Genomic DNA, 20654 nt, shown 5'->3' with positions numbered 1-20654 from the left:
CTTTTTAACATAATCTTTGTTAACATAGCACTTTATTTTACAATTTGAAGTTAGTACAGAGAAACACTTCTCAAACATAATGCTGATGTTGTACTGTGAACTTAGGGGGGTGTTTCAAGTCCTCCTCTTAGGGTTTTTCATGTTTGGAAATATGTGTAAGGTTGACATGTATGCAGAAGGAAGTAAATAATAAGAGCCAATTTTAAGATGTATTGCACAGCCCGAAAGAAGCTGTGTGGTGGTGAGAAGCTATGTGTTAATGAGTTCAGATTTTGTTAGTTCTGTTCTGTGTGTTGTTTCTGCTTTTCTTCCATTTCCATCATGTGATGTAATCATGAGCATACAATCAAATCAGCTGTGTAAAGGTAAAAATGGCATGGAAAACATGTTCTCAGTTCAGGTCTGATAGGAGAATCTGGAATATCACAGAATCTCAAAAAAGAAAAAAAGAAAACACTTTTGTTCAACACTTGAGCAGCACATTATAGAGAAGGGGCCGTTGGTCACACAGAGTGAGGGTGGCACATGCTCTCCAACTACATATTCTGTGGCTATCTCATTCCCAGCACTGCTTTCTCCTGTGGACTGTAAAACCTTAGTCTCAAAGTAGGAAACACTTGACAATGTATCCAACTGATCAGGTAAAATGTCCCTGGTCTATAGGACAAGGGGCTAAACTAAACTGTGCATGACTTTGGCAAAACAAGTCATCTCTATGCTCATAGTGGCCTGAGAATTCTAAAGAGAAAATATTTTTGAAGTTTTTCTACTCTTACATTTTACGGTGTTTTGGTTTTTGTTTTTACTTTCCTTTTCCTTTTTTTTTTTTTTTTTAGAGCAGTTTTAGGTTCACAGCAAAATTGAAAGAGTTTTCCCATACTGCCCTTAGGACTTGTTTTTGTTTTTCTGCTTGATTCTATTGAAGGCAAAAATTAAATGAGGATGGAGCTTTGCAGCCTTTAAGGTCAGGTTATTCAGAGTTGGGGTGGGCACCCAGGAGATGAAATTAGATTTCCTGCTGGGCGCAGTGGCTCACGCCTGTAATCCCAGCACTTTGGGAGGCTGAGGCAGGTGGATCACGAGGTCAGAAGTTTGAGACCAGCCTGGCCAACATGGTGAAACCCCGTCTCTACTAAAAATACAAAAAATTTAGCCTGGTGTGGTGGCAGACGCCTGTAATCTCTGCCACACAGGAGTCTGAGGCAGGAGAATCAGTTGAACTTGGAGGCGGAGGTTGCAATGAGCTGAGATCGCACCATTGCACGCCAGCCTAAGCAACAAGAGTGAAACTCTGCCTCAAAAAAAAAAAAAAAAAGGAATTAGATTTCTCATTTCACACTCTAGGCCTTACTCTCCTGGTTCCCTTTGTTGTTAGCCTTTCTCACACTCTCCAGGCTCCCAGGCATGTTTTATGTGCAAATGTACTATCTAGAAAGTTCAATGAAAGCTCGGAACTCACAGACCCTGCTTTGGAAATATTAAGGACTGAAGAACAGGAACAAAATCAAATTGTTTGAGAAAAGATTTTTTGAAGCGCATATACAGAAAGATGTTTATAGAGAGAGATGTTGAGTAAGTCAACAAATGATGACTGAGGGCCCCACTTTGCGCTGGGCATTGGAGGACCTCTGAACTGAGCGCAGTCCCTGCAAAGAAATTCACCTAAGTCCTTCACCCTGGTCTTCACATGTACTGACCCCACATCCCTATTTTGGGTTGTCTATCTTCTTTTTTTAAGTTTGTAGAAAACAATTCTGGCATCTGAGCATGTTCAGAAATACACTCTAGATATGCATCAAGCTATGGACCCCCTAACATGTTTCATTATCCAGGATTGCCAGCCGGTGCTGACATAATGACATAGCTGTGGAGCCCATGGAAAGAGAGAACCTGCATCTGCTCCAGAGGCAGCCTGGGAAGACTCTCATTCTCCTGCAAGGTCGTCAAGCAAAGGGGAAGTTAGGAGCTTAGTGAGAGGCCAAGGGGCTGCTATGAAAAGGAATAAGCATTTGCTAAGTAATCCCGAAGAGCCAAGTTGAAAGGAACAGGGCTTAGTAGCCTGGATAACAGCTGTTAAGTATACAGAAGGGACTGGGCTGGGCAAGTTTTGTCCTGGGTGGTGAGGACGCAGGTATCATGAAACACAGGACCCACAGAGATCATGGCTTCAGAGGCAAAGCACTATGTGGTTTCTAAGCACTCTGTGTAGGTTTCTAAAGAGATTTGGTCTGTCAAACTTTGGAATGTGTGTCCAAAGGAAATTACAAGTGACCTTTTCCTACCTCCCTGCCCCAAATCAAGGATGATCAGAGATAATTCAGTTTAGAGTGATAAACAAGCCTCTGAAGAAGTTGAGGTTTCAGTTCAACACTTGGGTCACTCTTAGCTTTGTAATTCCTTGACATGAGAATCTGCTGTAAAAAAAAATATGTGTTTGTGAGTGAATGTGTGAGATTGTGTTTGTGTGTGTGTATGTGTGTGTATGTATGTGTGTGTGTGTGTGTCTGTGTGTGTAGTGGAGGTTGTGGCTCTCATTTCCTTCCTCCCTAGAAAAACAAATTCAAACATGTCTTGGGAATGTTTTTCCAAGGAAAGCTGCAGTTCTGTTTGGAGACACATCTTAGCCGCTCCATTCTTGCAGGAAAGCATGGTTTGATATGGCCTGTGCATCAGCTGCTATAGCATCACCTGTGCAGCAAGAGTATAGATGGCACTGTTTCCAATGGGGTCACTGAAGAAGGAGGCTGAGATCAGCCAGAGATGGAGGAATCACATGAGCATCACCATCTGCTGTGTCTAAGAGCATTCACATCTCTTTCTTCTGAGTACATGGCTTTCTACTCTATTACAGAGAATACAAAAGAGAAAGTAACGTGCTCCAAGTATAATACATGACTCCTGTGCAGTTTGACTTTTTTAACTAAGAAAATAAGTTAACTTTCTAATGGTAGGCCCAAAAATTCAGTCTGATTTCCAAAGATTTCTATGAAGGTAAATGCAGAAACATGGCTGCATTACAAGGAAGTTCCAAGAAAATGTCTGTAATTGCCCCATGTCTAGTCTATTTACTCAGGAGCAAATTAAGAAAGAATAAAATCTTATTTTTATCTCTCTGAGTGTCAGAGAATAATATGTGTTTTGGGGCAAACTCTAAATGCTTTAGAACTCATACTTTTTTCCAGAGTTTCTCATTTTCTCTTACATATTTTGAAGTTCCAGTCAAATACAATTATACATTTCTACAGATCGTGTGTCTGCTGTAGTTACCTGAAGCTAAAACTGATTTCAAAGGCAAGCAAACATACCTTCCCCTTTGTTTATACACCACCTCTGGTGGTGGGCTGTCACTATTGGCCCCAAGCCCATGGGGAATGGGGACCAGTCACTTTGGTCACCTCTGTGAATCTCTGCCTTAGTGATGTCAAGCATTTCCACCTAACTCCACCTACAACATTTCTTAGACAGCTCCAACCATGACACGAAACGGTGAGTGACAAACTAGGACCAAGAAAACTGAACAGAGATGGGATGACAACAACAATCTGAGAAGTAACACAGTTCTTTTTGTACGAAGGGTAATGCCCCATAATGTGGCTGAAATGTCACAGCATTCGTAAGGCCAGATTCCTCCATAGACAAGCACCACTGGAATTATTTAGAGGTGAGTGACTGATTTTGTTTATTTATTTTTTGTTTTATTTTATTTTTTTTGAGATGGAGTCTATCTCTGTTGCCCAGGGTGGAATGCAGTGGCACAATCTCAGCTCACTGCAACCTCTGCCTCCTGGGTTTAAGCGATCCTCCTGCCTCAGCCTCCCAAGTAGCTGGGATTACAGGTGTGTGCCACCATGTCCAGCTAATTTTTTGTATTTTTAGTACAGACGGGGTTTCACCATGTTGGCCAGGCTGGTCTCAAACTCCTAACGTCAGGTGATCCACCTGCCTCGGCCTCCCAAAATGTGGGGATTACAGGTGTGAGCCACCGCACCTGGCCTTTTGTTTGTTTTAAATAGATCACATGAATTCCAATGATTTTCCTAGTAAGAAGTCTATTAATCTCCTATTAAGAATTCTGGGTTTTAATAACTACCAGGAGTCTTGGTGTTGCAAAAACTGCTTAAAAAGTGACCAGAGGGATTGTTTGTTTGATAGTGCTAGGTGTTCCCTATCCTTGTTTAGGTATGAGTAGTCATTGTTAGATTCAACAGTTTTACATGTTTTTCCACCATTGTCTTGCATGCCTGAGCACAGGGCAGTGCCGTCCTGGTTGTAATTTAAACAGACATCTTAGTCAAGACTATGGTTGAAGGCATGGGAAGTAGGTGAGAAAAGGACTTTCAATAAGTTTTTTTTTTCTTTTTCTTTTTTTTTTTTTTTTTGAGATGGAGTCTCGCTCTGTCACCCAGGCTGGAGTGCAGTGGTGTGATCTCAGCTCACTGCAAGCTCCACTTCCCAGGTTCACCACATTCTCCTGCCTCAGCCTCCCAAGTAGCTGGGACTACAGGCGCCTGCCACCACACCTGGCTAATTTTTTGTATTTTTAGTAGAGATGGGGTCTCACCGTGTTAGCCAGGATGGTCTCAGTCTCCTGACCTTGTGATCCACCCACCTCTGCCTCCCAGACTGCTGGGATTACAGGCGTGAGCCACCACGCCCAGCCAATAAGTATTTCTTGACTTAAGTTGAATGCTAAGTCAGAGGAGTTCAGAGCAGTGTTCATATGAGCTATGCTTACCACTTCATCTCTAGAGTATAGGAATGCATGTATATTACAACGGCTATAAGCCACAGAGGAGAAGCCTAGAGGCCAGCCTTCTAATTTATAGCTCTGACAGTCCATGTATGATTTGACTGTGTGTCAGAATCTCTATCAGCAGGTAAGGAAACTAACAGCATATAAAGGCGTCCTGGGCTTTCTCCCTTGCTACATTTTGAAAAACGAAGAACTTCCCATCAGGTGAACAAAGAGTTGATAATGCAAAGGCACAAAGGGTACACCTTGTCTCTATTCTGGAAGTTTATTCCAAGAACCTGCTTTCATTGAGAGTTTGAAGGGGCTTAGGGTGAAACAGCTATAAAGACAACTAGGAAAAAAGCAAAACAAAACAAATAATACAAAACATCTCTGAGATATTGAAGGTAATATACTAGCAAGGGTCATAAACTTGAAAACTTGATTGTATTAGTGCAATCCTCTGCCAATTAGCTAAACTTCTCTTCTTTCAGTACCCAATGTTTTTAAGCTTTAAATGTTGGTAAGTACAATATTTTTGGAATAGCTTTAATCAGCTAAGTTGGCAGTTTATCTTATTTATTTTATTCAGTGTCTTACTGTTTCTACTTCTTTTATATCCAAAAAGTGTTTGAGTTGGTACATTTAGTTATAAAGGCATTTAACATTTATATAAAGACATTTAAATTTTAAATTAAGACACAAGAAATTCTAAATGGTACTTGAGATACCCTTGAGAGAAGCCTCTCATTTCTTGTATTTGCAGATACCTCATATATTTATAAATCAACTCTTTTGCATATTTAAGTCAGACAAAAACACTAAGAGGCACAATGTCTCTCATTAGAAGAAAACGCAATTATTCTACTTAGTTATGTTTTTAAAATAGCCTGACATTTAAAATAATAGATGAATACGTAATTTGCTCATCAGTAATGGGCAGTTCCCTTGGAGGTATCATCAGTGTTTTATAAGTTACTATTTCAGAAGAGTTTCATGAATGCAAAGATTGAAGCTAGGAAGCAGAGAGAAAACACTCCAGAATGACACCACCCTACTTAACACCTATAATACTTAACAGTAACGACAATTAAGCCTCACAAATTAAGTCAATGTATTGAATTCCTATTGGGTGAGCTAAAGATACGACATTTATGTGTAGTGATTTTTCCCCATACTAATTCCCCATCCACAACCACGTACCCAAACGAACATCAGAGCAACATATTATGCTGTAAAGGATTAAATGATATTTCAGTTTATGCCTTTATTTCTTGTCTCTTTTCTCCAAGTGATAATTGAGATCTCATTTACCATGCATGAACACTTACATTCCCTTTCTGAGAACATTTCTGATATTGTTGGTATAAGAGAGAAAAGTCATTTACTTAAAGGTTGCCTTATTAATCTGCAGTTTTTGTTAAATATCTAGATTATCTGGCCAGTCAATTTGTCTCTATAGCCTAAGAAAGAAGAAAGACTAGCTGCCATACTCAATCCAAATGAATCGGGATATGAATATTTATAAGGACATCAATATTCAACAGTGTCTTACAGTCATGCTCCAAGCTAAATAAAAATAAAACCACCAGAAATATTACAGTATAATAGGATAAGAGCTAAGAAATATGTACAAATTCATTGACAACATCTGTGCAAGTGTTCTGGACAAAACATTTAAAAAGAAATCTACATAAAACAAAGTAGATAAATTTATCAAATATTGATAAATTTTCAGAGACAGTATAAAAGTACACAAAACATGAAAGAGAGAAAGAATTTAAAAAATAACCACTAAGCCAATACATATAGTACAAGTTTACTACATTTATATTACAGAATGATGGAAACCAGAGACAAAAACGATTTGGTAACAAACAGCAAAGAAAGTTTCACCACCAATCACAAGGAAGAAAGACATTCTTTTTCAAATGAAAACACAGACTGCCAGAACTCATCCCCTGCATCCCCTAACCCATACACACATAGAAAAATAAAAGCAAATGCGAAAGTTGTCTACAGCAACAGGACAGACAGAGGTGGGAAGCATTTGGCAAGTTGCATCACAGGAAGTCAATCACGATTGGCTAACGATGATGGTACCTGGCTCTGTTGCAGGTCACTGCTTTGCCTGAGAGGAGTGACTGATGGAGGAGGCACACCTGACGTCGACGCAGACCGGCCTAATTTGCAGCTTACTTTAGGCTCTGGAAACAAGCAGAAAAAGACACAATATTAGCTGACTGACATCTGGAATAATGAAGTGGCTTTTCAGTCTTTCTGTTTGTTTCGCTACTTATTCTTGGAATATACAAAATGCTCCTGATGTTTGCTAATAATTAGCAGGTGATAAAACACTTTCATGGCAGTTGACTCTAAAAGGAGTTTATACCCAGATCGGCTTCTGGGGAACAACTCTCAGAAGCACAGGCCTTGTGCCTTTGCACATTTTACCCCACTTAGGGTTGGTTTCTATGGAGTCATCCCTGGAGCAACAACAACCCATTAGGAGAGCAAGCAAGTACCATGACTATTTTGAATGTTTCACTTTTAGCTTTGGTCCATAGGATTTCTGTGTCCTAAAATGTCTTATCTCCCTTCTCCAAATGTTCTGTTTTCCTTCCTTCCATGAATACTATCATCATGTTTTCAATGTAACATTTCTTCAACTCATCCTGATTTTCATTAAATTTTATAACTGTCTTCCAAGACTTTTGCTATCTTTCATAATATTATTTTTCCAACTTAAAAAGCTTTCTCCTACCTCTTCTCTAATTTGAGGAGGCCAAATTAGCTGCCTAGGCCACTGACAGGATGCTTTAGAGATTACAGTTTGAGGACTGAAAGAGTTCCCTTCATCCCAAAAGTACAGGATATTTGGGAGGTAGAGATGATTAATTTAAAGACATATTTGAAGATATTTGACAAAGGAAAAACAAGTCATAGAAAGACAAATGGACATTTATACTTTATCACAAACTTCATTGTGAGCTGTTGGTTTTTGAGTGCCTAGTGCATTCCAGCTTCTGTGAGGAGTTACACCTAAATTATCTCTAATCCTAAGAACTCTCTTTGGAGCTATGGAGTTAGCTATCAATACCCTCAACTTACAAATTAGAAACCTAAGGTTCTCCACATTCAGTCTTTGCCTACTAAATAAACAAGTGCTTTTCAAAAAGCCTTTCTTTATAAACTTGACCTAAAAATTAAACTCATCGAACAACTCGCTTTAAATAATATGACATAACTACGGTACTGAGAACTGACACGTGTGCCAGAGAACCAGAATGTGCCCAATTCTGTTGGAAGAAAAGAAAATGTGTTGCTCACACTGGGGAGGTGCACTATCCTTATGCCATTTCTATATGAATCGCACTTCAGAGAAAAGCATTGACCATATCTGCATTGCATGAATGGTTCACTGCCAACTTCAGTTTCCATCAATTGCCTTCCACTCCTCCACTCCCAACTCCTCTCAGACACAACATGCAGACACACAGAATGAGTAAGCTTACACCTACTTACACACAGACTCATACACTCTCACCCATATGCACCTTTCCTTTCTCAGTCCTGTTTCCACCTATTCAACAATGCTTCACCTCTCTATTAATATTATTCTCCTAAGGGAACTAATAGTTTTCTTTCTTGGCAAATCAAATAGTGTTTTCTCTGTGCTTCTGATTTAGAGGAAAACAATAAAAGACAATAAACAAGGTTTGGACTTAGAGCTAATTTTGAATCTGACTCTGCTAGGTGTATGATCTTAGACAATTGTTTTCATTATTTAAGTTTTAGTTCTTCTCAAGTAAAATGAATTTAGTCACTTATTCAACATTCGGCATCTATGTATTTTATGCCTACTATGTGCCAGGAACTTGCCAGAGAGTTGTGACCAAAATCCCAATATTGCCCTAAGGGACTGCACAGTCTATGCACTAAACATAGACATTAAACAACAAATGATGGGCCAGGCACAATGGCTTATAATCTCAGCACTTTGTGGGGCTGATGCGGGTGGATCACTTGAGCCCAGGAGTTGGAGACTCCATATTCTAATGACGTTTATGTATTCTCAGGGGAGAGACATTAAACCTAAAATCATTTGCCGAAAATTAGGAAATATGTTAGAAGGAAGAAGTAGAGGGTGCCGTGATATCATTTATCAGAGTATCCACTGTGTTCTGGGGAGCAGGGCAAGGAGAGACCCTGAAGAAGCTGCAGTAATTAACACCTGCCAAAAGGACTGAATGGGCAGCAAAATCTGAAGTGGGAAGGATCCTGGATCCACAGACTTACTTTCCAACCGATCCAGAAGTCAAAAGCATTTCAGAATGTATTGCTTGCCTATTATAAGGAAATAGTAATAGTGAAATATCCTGGTTTCCAGGTTAGTGGAGAAGAGTTGAGCTAGTGCTAAGTAAACAGATAAACTGAATTACATGCAAAATTCATAGAAAAACACCAGACACATAACAAGTGCTTTTAGTGAATGCTAGCTCTCACCCCCTACACACATACACACACATACACACGCACTTGCACAAGTACGTGCATAGTGACCCTTACCTCTATTCCTCCTGCTACTTTTAATGAAACCAACTACATTCTCTTTCTGGAAAATGACTCTCTTTCCACCTGTGATATGCATTCCTTCACCTCTCTCTCAACCCAATGTCCTTTTAGCTTTATCAACTTGTTTCTTGCTTGGCCTTTTCCCTCTGCACCTTCTCTCTTAAGAACATCAGCAGTCTCATGGTTTCAAAGATAATGTTTTCCCTTGGAGTCACACGCAGGTTCCCATAGGGGACCACATGCAGGGTCCCCTTCCCATGCTCCTTTTTGATTTTGAGCCCCTGTGCTTCCTGGTCCCTAGGCTGTCTATATTGCTTCAGGATGCAAACCAAGTTCCAGCTTCTTCTCAGTATCTTGGATCTTCCTTCTACTTTTCCTATGTATAGTAGAAACATCACCTCCATTTTCCTAAAGGCTTAGGGTCCAAATCTTGTACTTTTTCAGTTTAGAGCTTTCTTTTCCTCTCTCTATAAATTTAGTCCTGTTGGAATTTGCTTTTTTCTCCCCCCTTGCAATGGCTCTTGTAGTTATCTCAACTCATCTCAGAAACCTCCCCATAATCTCTCTGCTCACATCTAACTTAGACACAATGCAGACTGTGTTTCCTAGATATTTTAGGCCACTCATCTTGTTCAAAAATGTTCAATTATTCCATATTTATTATCATGAAAAACTGTCTATTTTCCAGAGGTCCTCTGTGACCTGGCTCCATCTGATCGGATCCACTCTATTTTCCACTGCTTCTTGCTCTCTAAAATATATACTATTTGGGCCAGGTGCAGTGGCTCACACCTGTAACCCAGCGCTTTGGGAGGCCAAGGCAGACAGATCACCTGAGGTCAGGAGTTCGAGACTAGCCTGGCCAACATGGTGAAACCCTATCTCTACTAAAAATACAAAAATTTGCTGGGCGTGGTGGCGGATGCCTGTAATCCCAGCTACTCATGAGGCCGAGGCAAGAGAATCACTTGAACCTGGGAGGCAGAGGTTGCACGGAGCCAAGACCATGCCATTGCACTCCAGCCTGGGCAACAAGAGCAAAACTCCATCTCAAAAAATAAATAAATAAATTATATACATACATATATACACGCACACACACATATGTATGCACACATACATATATATAATTTGATCTACCCTCTTGGTATCGACTTTTGATTCTTCCACCTTTCACCTCAAGTTGTTGCCAAGCATGGACTTTAATCAAACCATATCTCACCATTTTCTAAGACCTAGTTCAAAGTGTAGTTTTATTGAAAAGCATCCTGTGATCTTGTTTTCTTCTTTCTCTCTTCTGAACTGCCTTATCACTTAGATAGCATTTGCACTGCTTGTTGTGGTTTTCAGCATTTTTGCCGGTAGGAACCACCTAATAAGCATTCAATTATTATGTATTTTTCTTTCACTGAAGATACTCAAATTAACCTAGAAAAGGTCACTGCAACTCCTCAAAGCAAGGACGCAATGATGTAACAAAGAACCTGTTATAAGACCTAGTTTCAAGCCTCTCTCGCCTACTTACCATGGCAGTGATTCCAGTTAGAGGGGATGTGACCCTCTGGGGTCCTACAGAGGAGGCACGGCATTTGAAAATTCTCCCTTGATTTTGTGCGGGTGTTTAACGTCTGCCCACCCATTCTTGAAAATACCACTGGATTCTCTCTGAGGCTGTTTAAACACAAGTGTATCATATGATGACATAGATACAATATCCTAGTAACTTATAAATTAACCTCATTTCCCAGGATGCCTAAATCCTTGCATACCTTAAGGAATCATCCTTTATTATATAAAACAATAAGCAAAGCATCCATCAGAACCCTGGTTGACATGTTTCCATAATAAGCCAATGTTTCCATGCATGCCATGACTAGCTTAGCACATTCGGTCACATGGAATGAGAAAATTCAGTATTTTTTTTTTCCTAGAAAAGGATGACAAATAATTATTTACTATAGAGATTTTTTCCAGTTTATGTTGAAGATATTATCATCTGATGAAAAAAGATTATCTAACCAGATCAAAGGCTTTTATATCACCTAAGGTACCTAAAGATTAATTTCCCCTTTTATTGGTTTCTGGTCAGACCAAACCTGTTTTCACTGTAGGCAACATTATTTCCAATGCACAGACTACGCCTCACCAAAATCCAAGCAAACTCCAAATTTCACCGTGACCTGGAAACGTCTTGCTCTACCCCCATAGGATGCCAGTCCAGATCATGTCTAGGTTCATCAAGCCCCAGTAGGCACTGCAATATAAATCACTAACCACCCATTGAACATGGCAAATTAAACTACTAGCCAAGTACCCTGTGTGGGTTAGTTCTACAGTGAGGTCACCCAGTGGTCTAATGTTCAATCCCAGCATGGAATATGACTCCACAAGCAGGGATAGAGTAAGATCATTACCATATATTCATAATGTACACATACATACACTGGCAGATACACATAGACACGCACACATACACTCCATAACACTGCTGCTTAATGGTATCACATGGCAGGAACTTTTTTTTTTTTTTTTTTTTTTTGAGACCGAGTTCTGCTCTTGTTGCCCAGGCTGGAGTGCAATGGCGCAGTCTTGGCTCACCGCAGTCTCTGCCTCCCAGGTTCAAGTGATTCTCCTGCCTCAGCATCCTGAGTAGCTGGGATTACAGGCAGGCGTCACCATGCCTGGCTAATTTTGTATTTTTAGTAGAGATGGGTTTTCTCCATGTTGGTCAGGCTGGTCTCAAACTCCCGACCTCACGTGATCTGCCCGCCTTGGCCTCCCAAAGTGCTAGGATTACAGGCATGAGCCACCGTGCCCAGCCAGCAGGAATATTTTTTAAATGGTGAGATTTTTGTTTATCCCATTTATTTTGGCTCTTCTTTCAGTTTCACATCATTCCTAACCTAAATGCATTTGGAATTTCCTATGGTGTTTCTGAGACCAGGCTGATGAAACAAATCCTTACAAGGTTGCATCCACCAAGGTTTCTTTGACCAAAAGAATTATCTCAAGCAATCATGAAAATCCTAGAAAATATTCTAATTATAACCATGCCTTTCAGAGATCCTTTAGGCCTGTGACATCAAAGTGCAATTGTTCAGCTCAACTACCTTTGACCAAAAGAATTATCTGAAGCAATCCTGAAAATTCTAGAAAAGATTCAAATCAAGCCTCTCACAGATCCTTTAGGCCTGTAACATCTAAATGCAATGTTTGGCTCACCTACCTTTGGAAATGCAATGCTCTTTGAGACTTGAACGGTGAGGCTGAGGAGTCATGACACTGGACAATAAGTTTTGATCCTGAATTTTAATAGAATAATTGCCAAGAATTTTGGGGTCCACCAACAATGGGCACATACCTGGAAAGAGATCTAAGATAGAGCTTTCCTACCCCAAGGAAATCCCAATTGAGAGACTAATTATTAACTAGAAGGCACTTGTTCTTCCTAAGTCCAAGGAAAAATTTCTTCCTTTGAAAACTCTTCTAGTATCATCCCAGAAGTAAAAGTTGACTCACTTGTGCAATTTAGTGAAGATCAAGTGTAAAGAGAATAAGAAAAAAATGAGAAAGAGGTTGATTCAGAAAGAGAGAGAGAGAGAGAAAGGCAGTGGAGGAGGGAAACAGAGAGGAAGGAAAAGGAAGAAATAAGAAAAAAAAAAGGAAAGGAGGGAATGAAGGAGAGAAGGAGGGAGGAACACAGTCATTTTAACTCCTTTGAGTAAACAATTATCAAGACAATACAATGAGATGTTTCCAGGTCTGTAACTCACCATCATCAATTTTATTAAGTAGGTACCAGTAGAACTATGTAATTTATTAGTTAGCTTTTTTCTTCTTCTTTTTTTTTTTTCTGCCCAGGCTGGAGTGCAGTGACATTCCAGGTTCAAGTGATTATTTTGCCTCAGCATCCAGAGTAGCTGAAACTATAGGTGCATGCCACCATGGATGGCTAACCTGTATTTTTAGCAGAGACAGGGTTTCACCATGTTGGCCAAGCTGGTCTCGAACCCCTGATCTCAGATGATCTGCCCACCTTGGCCTCTCAAACTGTTGGGATTACAGGCATGAGGAACTGTGCCTGGACATTCTTTTTGTTCCTAATAAACTTTCATTGCTTTTTATGGAACCGAAAAAGAGCCCGCATCACCAAGTCAATCCTAAGCCAAAGAACAAAGCTGGAGGCATCACACTACCTGACTTCAAACTATACTACAAGGCTACAGTAACAAAAACAGCATGGTACTGGTACCAAAACAGAGATATAGATCAATGGAACAGAACAGAGCCCTCAGAAATAACGCCGCATAGCTACAACTATCTGATCTTTGACAAACCTGAGAAAAACAAGCAATGGGGAAAGGATTCCCTATTTAATAAATGGTGCTGGGAAAACTGGCTAGCCATATGTAGAAAGCTGAAACTGGATCCCTTCCTTACACCTTATACAAAAATTAATTCAAGATGGATTAAAGACTTAAATGTTAGACCTAAAACCATAAAAATCCTAGAAGAAAACCTAGGCATTACCATTCAGGACATAGGCATGGGCAAGGACTTCATGTCTAAAACACCAAAAGCAATGGCAACCAAAGCCAAAATTGACAAATGGGATCTCATTAAACTAAGGAGCTTCTGCATAGCAAAAGAAACTACCGTCAGAGTGAACAGGCATCTTACAAAATGGGAGAAAATTTTCGCAACCTACTCATCTGACAAAGGCTAATATCCAGAATCTACAATGAACTCAAACAAATTTACAGGAAAAAAACAAACAACCCCATCAAAAAGTGGGCAAAGGACGTGAACAGACACTTCTCAAAAGAAGACATTTATGCAGCCAAAAAACTCATGAAAAAATGCTCAGCATCACTGGCCATCAGAGAAATGAAAATCAAAACCACAATGAGATACCATCTCACACCAGTTAGAATGGCAATCATTAAAAAGTCAGGAAACAACAGGTGCTGGAGAGGATGTGGAGAGATAGGAACACTTTTACACTGTTGGTGGGACTGTAAACTAGTTCAACCATTGTGGAAGTCAGTGTGGCGATTCCTCAGGGATCTAGAACTAGAAATACCATTTGACCCAGCCATCCCATTACTGGGTATATACCCAAAGGACTATAAATCATGCTGCTATAAAGACACATGCACATGTATGTTTATTGTGGCATTATTCACAATAGCAAAGATTTGGAACCAACCCAAATGTCCAACAATGATAGACTGGATTAAGAAAATATGGCACATATAAACCATGGAATACTATGCAGCCATAAAAAATGATGAGTTCTTGTCCTTTGTAGGGACATGGATGAAAGTGGAAATCATCATTCTCAGTAAACTATCGCAAGAACAAAAAACCAAACACCGCATATTCTCACTTATAGGTGGGAATTGAACAACGAGAACACATGGACACAGGAAGGGGAACATCACACTCTGGGGACTGTTGTGGGGTGGGGGAGGGGGGAGGGATAGCATTGGGAGATATACCTAATGCTAGATGACGAGTTAGTGGGTGCAGCGCACCAGCATGGCACATGTATACATATGTAACTAACCTGCACATTGTGCACATGTACCCTAAAACTTAAAGTATAATAATAATAAAATTTAAAAAAAAGATTATAAGGGAGCCGAAAAAAAGAAAAGGTAACTTTTTATACAATTAATCTGCCAGTTGTGTATTTTAAAACAATAAAACATAGGAAAATGCCATGTTTAAGTGCAAGGAACATGGGAAATCCTTTCAAAATTTCAAGGGATTTGGGAACCACCAGTTAGGAAATGCTTTCCTGGAAAAATCTCTATGGCAAAATCCAAGAAACACTGTTTTCTGCCCATGAGACCTGAGGGAAGTTATACAAACTCTCGGGGGATTTTTTATCATCTATAACAAGAAGCAAATTCCAAGGTTCTACTCATTGATTCTTTGATGCTAGTAAATGAAATTTGTTAAAATAATTGAATGACCTCAAAGATACTCTTGATTAATCATGAGCTAGTTTATTAAGGTCATTTATTTTACTCCTGTTTTCTGGTCAGCATTTTTGTTTTTGTCTGTGTATTTGTTTTTTAGTAACAATGTTGATAGAATTATGCATAACTCAAGTTTGCTATTTGTTCAAATGTTCTAACGCTGTTGATAAAAGTTTTGGTAGTAAATAGTTTTTAAACACCCATACAAATTTATTTAAAAATAAACATTTAGGAGGGGTAATGGTCATCTGTCATTTTTCTCTGTCTAAAATCAATTTCCTCTTTTTCTGGAATAGTAATTTGATTTTTCTTCAGAGAACAGTATCACCAGTTATCTTAGTTCTTATGGTTCTGTAGTAAGAGCTGACTTCAACTCTAGCTCCAGAAGTGGCCACACGACTCAAGTCTGTCCAATCAATTATTCTATCCCCTTGGTCTCGTTGACTGGTACAGGGATGGACATGTGACCAAAGTCAGTCAATGAGAGTGGCTTTCATACTTCTGCTGGAGCTTTTGGGAAAGAGCTATATCTTTTCACAAGGTTTGCTAAACTCCCATCACTTCCTAGCTGAACAACCAGGAGAAATTTGCTTGACCTCTCTACACTTGTTTGTTCACAGATAAAATGGGAGAAATAAAGGTACCTAGTTCACAGGATTGCTGTAACAATTAAATAAGATAATACATGTTAAGATTTTTCCATAGCAAAAACCATGTACTAAAATCTCAAGAAGTGTTAGTGGCTTTTATTATTGGGGGTCAATCTGATTTTTTTTAGCTTCCCTGCTTATAATAAATTACACACCACTTCCACACAATGGTACACACAGCTCAGGTTATACGACCAGCCTCATCAGTAGCCTTGCCCCCAGCACACTGCCCCAGTTTATCCTAAGTTCCCTGCCTTCTTTTACTGTAGGATTTTAATCACGCTACTTCACTCTGCCTGGTACACTTGGTCCTTCCTTCCCTTTCTTCCTCTACTAAACTCCATGCTCTTTGAAAGCAGGAACCATGTCTCTCTCTTTTCTCAGTATAGTTCCCTGAGTAACATGATAACTGATCCTTGATAAGGACTCATTAAGCATTTATTGATTGAATTATTCTAAATAATATTTTAAAGAATAAGCCCACTCTAAAAGATGATTTGTATGTTTCACATGGATAAAAAGCCATGTTTCTCCATCTGTTCACCTTCCCCATGTTTCCAGAAAAAAAAAAATCTAAATTACATTGACTAGTTTTCTTTTTTTATTTTTTGAGATGGAGTCTCACTCTGTAGCCCAGGCCAGAATCCAGTGGCACGATATTGGCTCACTGCAACCTCTGCCTCCCGGGTCCTGGTTCAAGCAATTCTCCTGCCTCAGCCTCCTGAGTAGCTGGGATTACAGGCACGTGCCACCACGCCCAACTAGTTTTTGTATTTTTAGTAGAGACGGGGTTTTACCATGTTGGCCAGGCTGGTCTTGAACTCCTGACCTCGTGATCCACCCACCTCGGCCTCCCAAAGTGCTGGGATTACGGACGTGAGCCACCGCACCTGGCCTACATTATCAAGTTTTCAACTAAGTACTTTATAACCTTAAAAAAAAAAAAATTGTGTGTGCGTGTGTGTGTGTGTGTGTGTGTATGTGTTTGAGGGATTGCAGTTCCTGTGTTGGACAGTAGATGGCAATAAACATATTATTTGATACGTATTCTGGGCCGATTACAAAACTTCCAGAACTAGTCTTTGTAAATGCCTAGCATAATTCAGACAGAGTCTTCTATTTTATAATGTCTTTTGTGGCTTTTCGCAGAAACAGAGAGGGCATTCTTCGTGAACACTGTTGGTGCAGCATCTCCACAGGGCCTTTCCAAAGGAAGCTAACAGCTGTGGTCTAGGAGCAATGTCAGGGTGGACTCCCCCCGGAGAGGGCACAGGGTGCAACCACCGCCCTGCAGTGACAGACACCTGTCACTGATGCTACAGTCAAAACTGGAGTCGGCACACTGTCATTGTGGTTCTCAAGCAGAATTAATCTTGTATTGAGAGGCAAGGCAAGGAAAGGCACCTTCTGCATCATCCCAATGGTTTCTACCTAATTGTTTTCCCCAATAGAATCAGAGAATAGTTGGAATTCAGAATTTCTCTACTGAGAACGAAATTACTATCAAGTTGTATTTTTTTCTAGCAGTGTTCAGGGTATCTATATAGTATACGGTATCATACTGTATGCATGTGTTTAGCAGAAACCAAGTTAAAGGGGAAATATGTGTGTGTATGAATATAATGCATATATAAAATATGGTAACAGGTAATTAGCTGACTTTGCAGATCTAACAATATGAAACTTATGTTTAAAACCCGTAAGTAGCCTCATGGCTTTATATATGTACACACACATCAGTTAATATCACCAAATTCCTTGACTCTAGGCTGATCCCATAACTTTAGCTAACCACCTTCCTAGAAAAAAAAAATGGCAATAAGAACACAAAGGGTTTGATGAAATTTCACAAAGCAGCAAAGACTAGGACTAGTTCCCTGTTTTACTGAATCAGAGGCACTAAGGCTCCCTTGCTGTATAAAACCAACTGAGATCACAGATATAAATAAGCTCCTTGAAGGCAGGGGTCATCCTTTTGTCACCTCATAGTGTTCTCACTGAGTGAGTAAATGACTGGACCAAAGAAAGACAAGCATACATAATGTTGCTGATTTTTGAAAAAAAACAACAAAAACACATGTGTAACATGGCTGCTCAGGTGCTCAATAATTAATTTTTATAGATACCAACAATCAGTGAAAAACACCTCTCAATTAGGTATAGGAAAGGTGAAATCTCATGGGTTAGAGAGCGAAGATAACAGTTCTCCTTCGGATTTATAAGGCAGGTTATCTGGGGCAGCCTGTTCATGTTGATCTCCATAAATCTGTTTCTCTTGGTTTAGGATGGATGATCATAAATTAGCTGACTCTGTATATGTGATCACATAAGCCCTGGGTTAAAAATCCATAAATGGCTTCCTGTCATTTTCAGGTAAGACCCGAGTCATGGATGTGGCTGGCTCACCCTCACCCTTGTCAGGTTCTTAGCTTCTTCTCTGCCCTCCTTTTAGCTCCTCAATTATGTGGGTCATGGCGTCACAGAGTTCTGGCATCTACTACGTCCTCTTCCTTGATTGCTCTTCCTCCTAATTCACCTTGAGAGCTCAGTCCCCAGGTTATTAGGATGCGTTGAAACACACTCTAAAGGAAGCACCCTGTCGCTCTCCTTTCATCACCGATTGTAATTACAGTTTTAAAATTTTGTCATTTCTGTAATGGTTCTCTCCCTCACTGGCATGTACTCAATGGTTGGTAATTTTATATTGAATAAAATAGATGAATAAATGAAAGAATAAGTGAATGTGAATAAATGAATAAACCTGGAGCACAGAGGTGGAAATAGAGAAACCCAGCCTAATTAAATCATGGGAAGAGAGCTGTAGTAGGAGTCAGAAACCCAAAGCTCATTTCTTTATTTGAATCTACTACTTATCAGTGAATCTGGGCAATTGACTTGATTTCTCTTGAGCCTCAGTTTTATCACCAAAAAAAAAGAAAAAAATGTCAGATAATGATACCAGCCCACTGATGCACAGGTTTTTGTGAAGTACAAATGAGATAGTACACATAAAGGCATTTTAAAAGCTCTGGTATAATAAAAATAAGACATTATTTTAAACAGGTCACAGATAACCCACAAAGGTAATAAACTTAAATTCCACAACTCAGGTTATATATAATCTGCAATAACCTTAGAGCAATTTTTAAAAATTATACCAGAGTCTGTTCTCTTTAAACTTGTCAATTTAACTGTTTGTTTGAACATACAGGATCTTATATGCATCAGAAAACTGTATTATTTTTTTCTCCCCAGAAGCCAGAGCTGTACCAACCTGTTCTGGGGGAGCAAAGGTCTTTCTTGTGCTTTAGAGAAACTCTCTACTGAGTCGCAAGACTTTTTTTTTTTTCACTTTGATGATTAAAAAACTTTCAGTTTCTTTTAGTTACAAAAAGTCTTACTGAAGTAATAACTTAAGTGCCCAGTTACTTACATTAATCAAAACTATGAATATTATCTCAAGGAAACACTTCTCCCTTGGCCCACTTTGGGCCAGCTCCTGGCAAACAGAAGAGATGGCCTCTGTCTTGGCCTCCTCTCCCTGTTCTTCCACCTCTGTTCCCAACTTGGTCCCCACAATGCCTGCTCTCATCTGGGCAGAAACAGGAAAGAGCAGGAGAGATGGGGAAAGGAAAGGTTCTTCAAGGGCCTGGCACGGGCTAGTGTCTCTCACCCTCTGGCTGGGGAAGGTGTTTGACACTGAAACTCTGTCTTCTTGGGGTGCTTTCCAGTGTCCCTGAAGGCCTCCTCTGATTGGTTGGCCATCTCTCACCTGGAGACATCATGGTTGTTCGCTCTATGTCTTTTGTGGGTAACTGGGTATCCTGTAGGGCACCTTGAAACACGTCCTGAGAGTCCTGGCTGCCCCAGGCACTCTCATGGTCTAGGCCACCTCCAGAGTTCCTCTCCAGGACCAAATCTGGCCCATAGAAAACACACTTTATACACATCTTTAACCCACCATCAGCAGCCGAACAGTTACTTGCTAAGCAACTTTCTCTGTGGTCACAGACCATTCACCCAGTCTCTTGTGCTTTTTCCTTCCACTCTGTCCCTCAAACTGTTAGAAATAATATCAACTTTTCTGAGTGGTTCCATTAAAGTCTCTCTCATTTGACTTTCCACTGCGGGAGACACTTCTCACCCCTCTTCTATTGGATGGACACTCATCTCTCTGTCTCTCTCTCTCACCCCCCTCCCACACCACACACACACACACACACACACACACACACAGAGTCTGTTTAAAATTCTCTCTAATATCTGGAGTCTATTTAAAATTCTCTCTAATATCTAGAGTCTATTTAAAATTCTCTCTAATATCTAGTCTCTGTCTCTCTCAGCCTCTAACCACTTTCCTAGGCTAGAAATGAGAGTTCAGTTAAGGACAACAATATTCATTGCGATCAACTCCTTTGCAAGCTCTGCTTCTGCAGTCAAGCTTTTCGCCTTGAAATGTGACAGTCATTATCTTCTATTATTTTGTAATTAGCCTTTTGCATTTTGTACCCTGTTTATTTACATTCAAACTCTAGAAAGACATGCTTTGACCATTTAAAATGGTTAACTCCCTCCCAGTTCTCCTTTTCTGGTTGTTTCTCAAAGCCATACTACCAGTATCAGGAGAAATCCAAATAAAACTTCCTCTGATAAACATGCATTCTAGCCAGCAGAAGTCACAGTTTTCCACAGAGAAATAAAAGTGGGAGT

At 39.9% G+C, this 20654-nt stretch overlaps 1 protein-coding gene across 2 annotated transcripts in view; it reads right to left on the bottom strand.

Annotated features, from left to right (window-relative positions):
• The window catches only part of NYAP2 (neuronal tyrosine-phosphorylated phosphoinositide-3-kinase adaptor 2), a 335042-nt gene that overhangs the window by 72539 nt on the left and 241849 nt on the right, over positions 1–20654 (bottom strand). For both annotated transcript variants that reach the window (XM_004033288.4, XM_055380579.1), the window contains one exon: positions 6836–6939. In XM_004033288.4, coding sequence (XP_004033336.3) covers positions 6836–6939 — 104 coding nt within the window. The remainder of the gene's footprint in view (positions 1–6835; positions 6940–20654) is intronic.

The sequence above is a fragment of the Gorilla gorilla genome, chromosome 11 (assembly GCF_029281585.2).
Source record: "Gorilla gorilla gorilla isolate KB3781 chromosome 11, NHGRI_mGorGor1-v2.1_pri, whole genome shotgun sequence".
Lineage (NCBI taxonomy): Eukaryota > Metazoa > Chordata > Mammalia > Primates > Hominidae > Gorilla > Gorilla gorilla.
The sequence above is the reverse complement of the archived record's forward strand: the minus strand, read 5'-3'. Positions and strand labels throughout refer to the sequence as shown.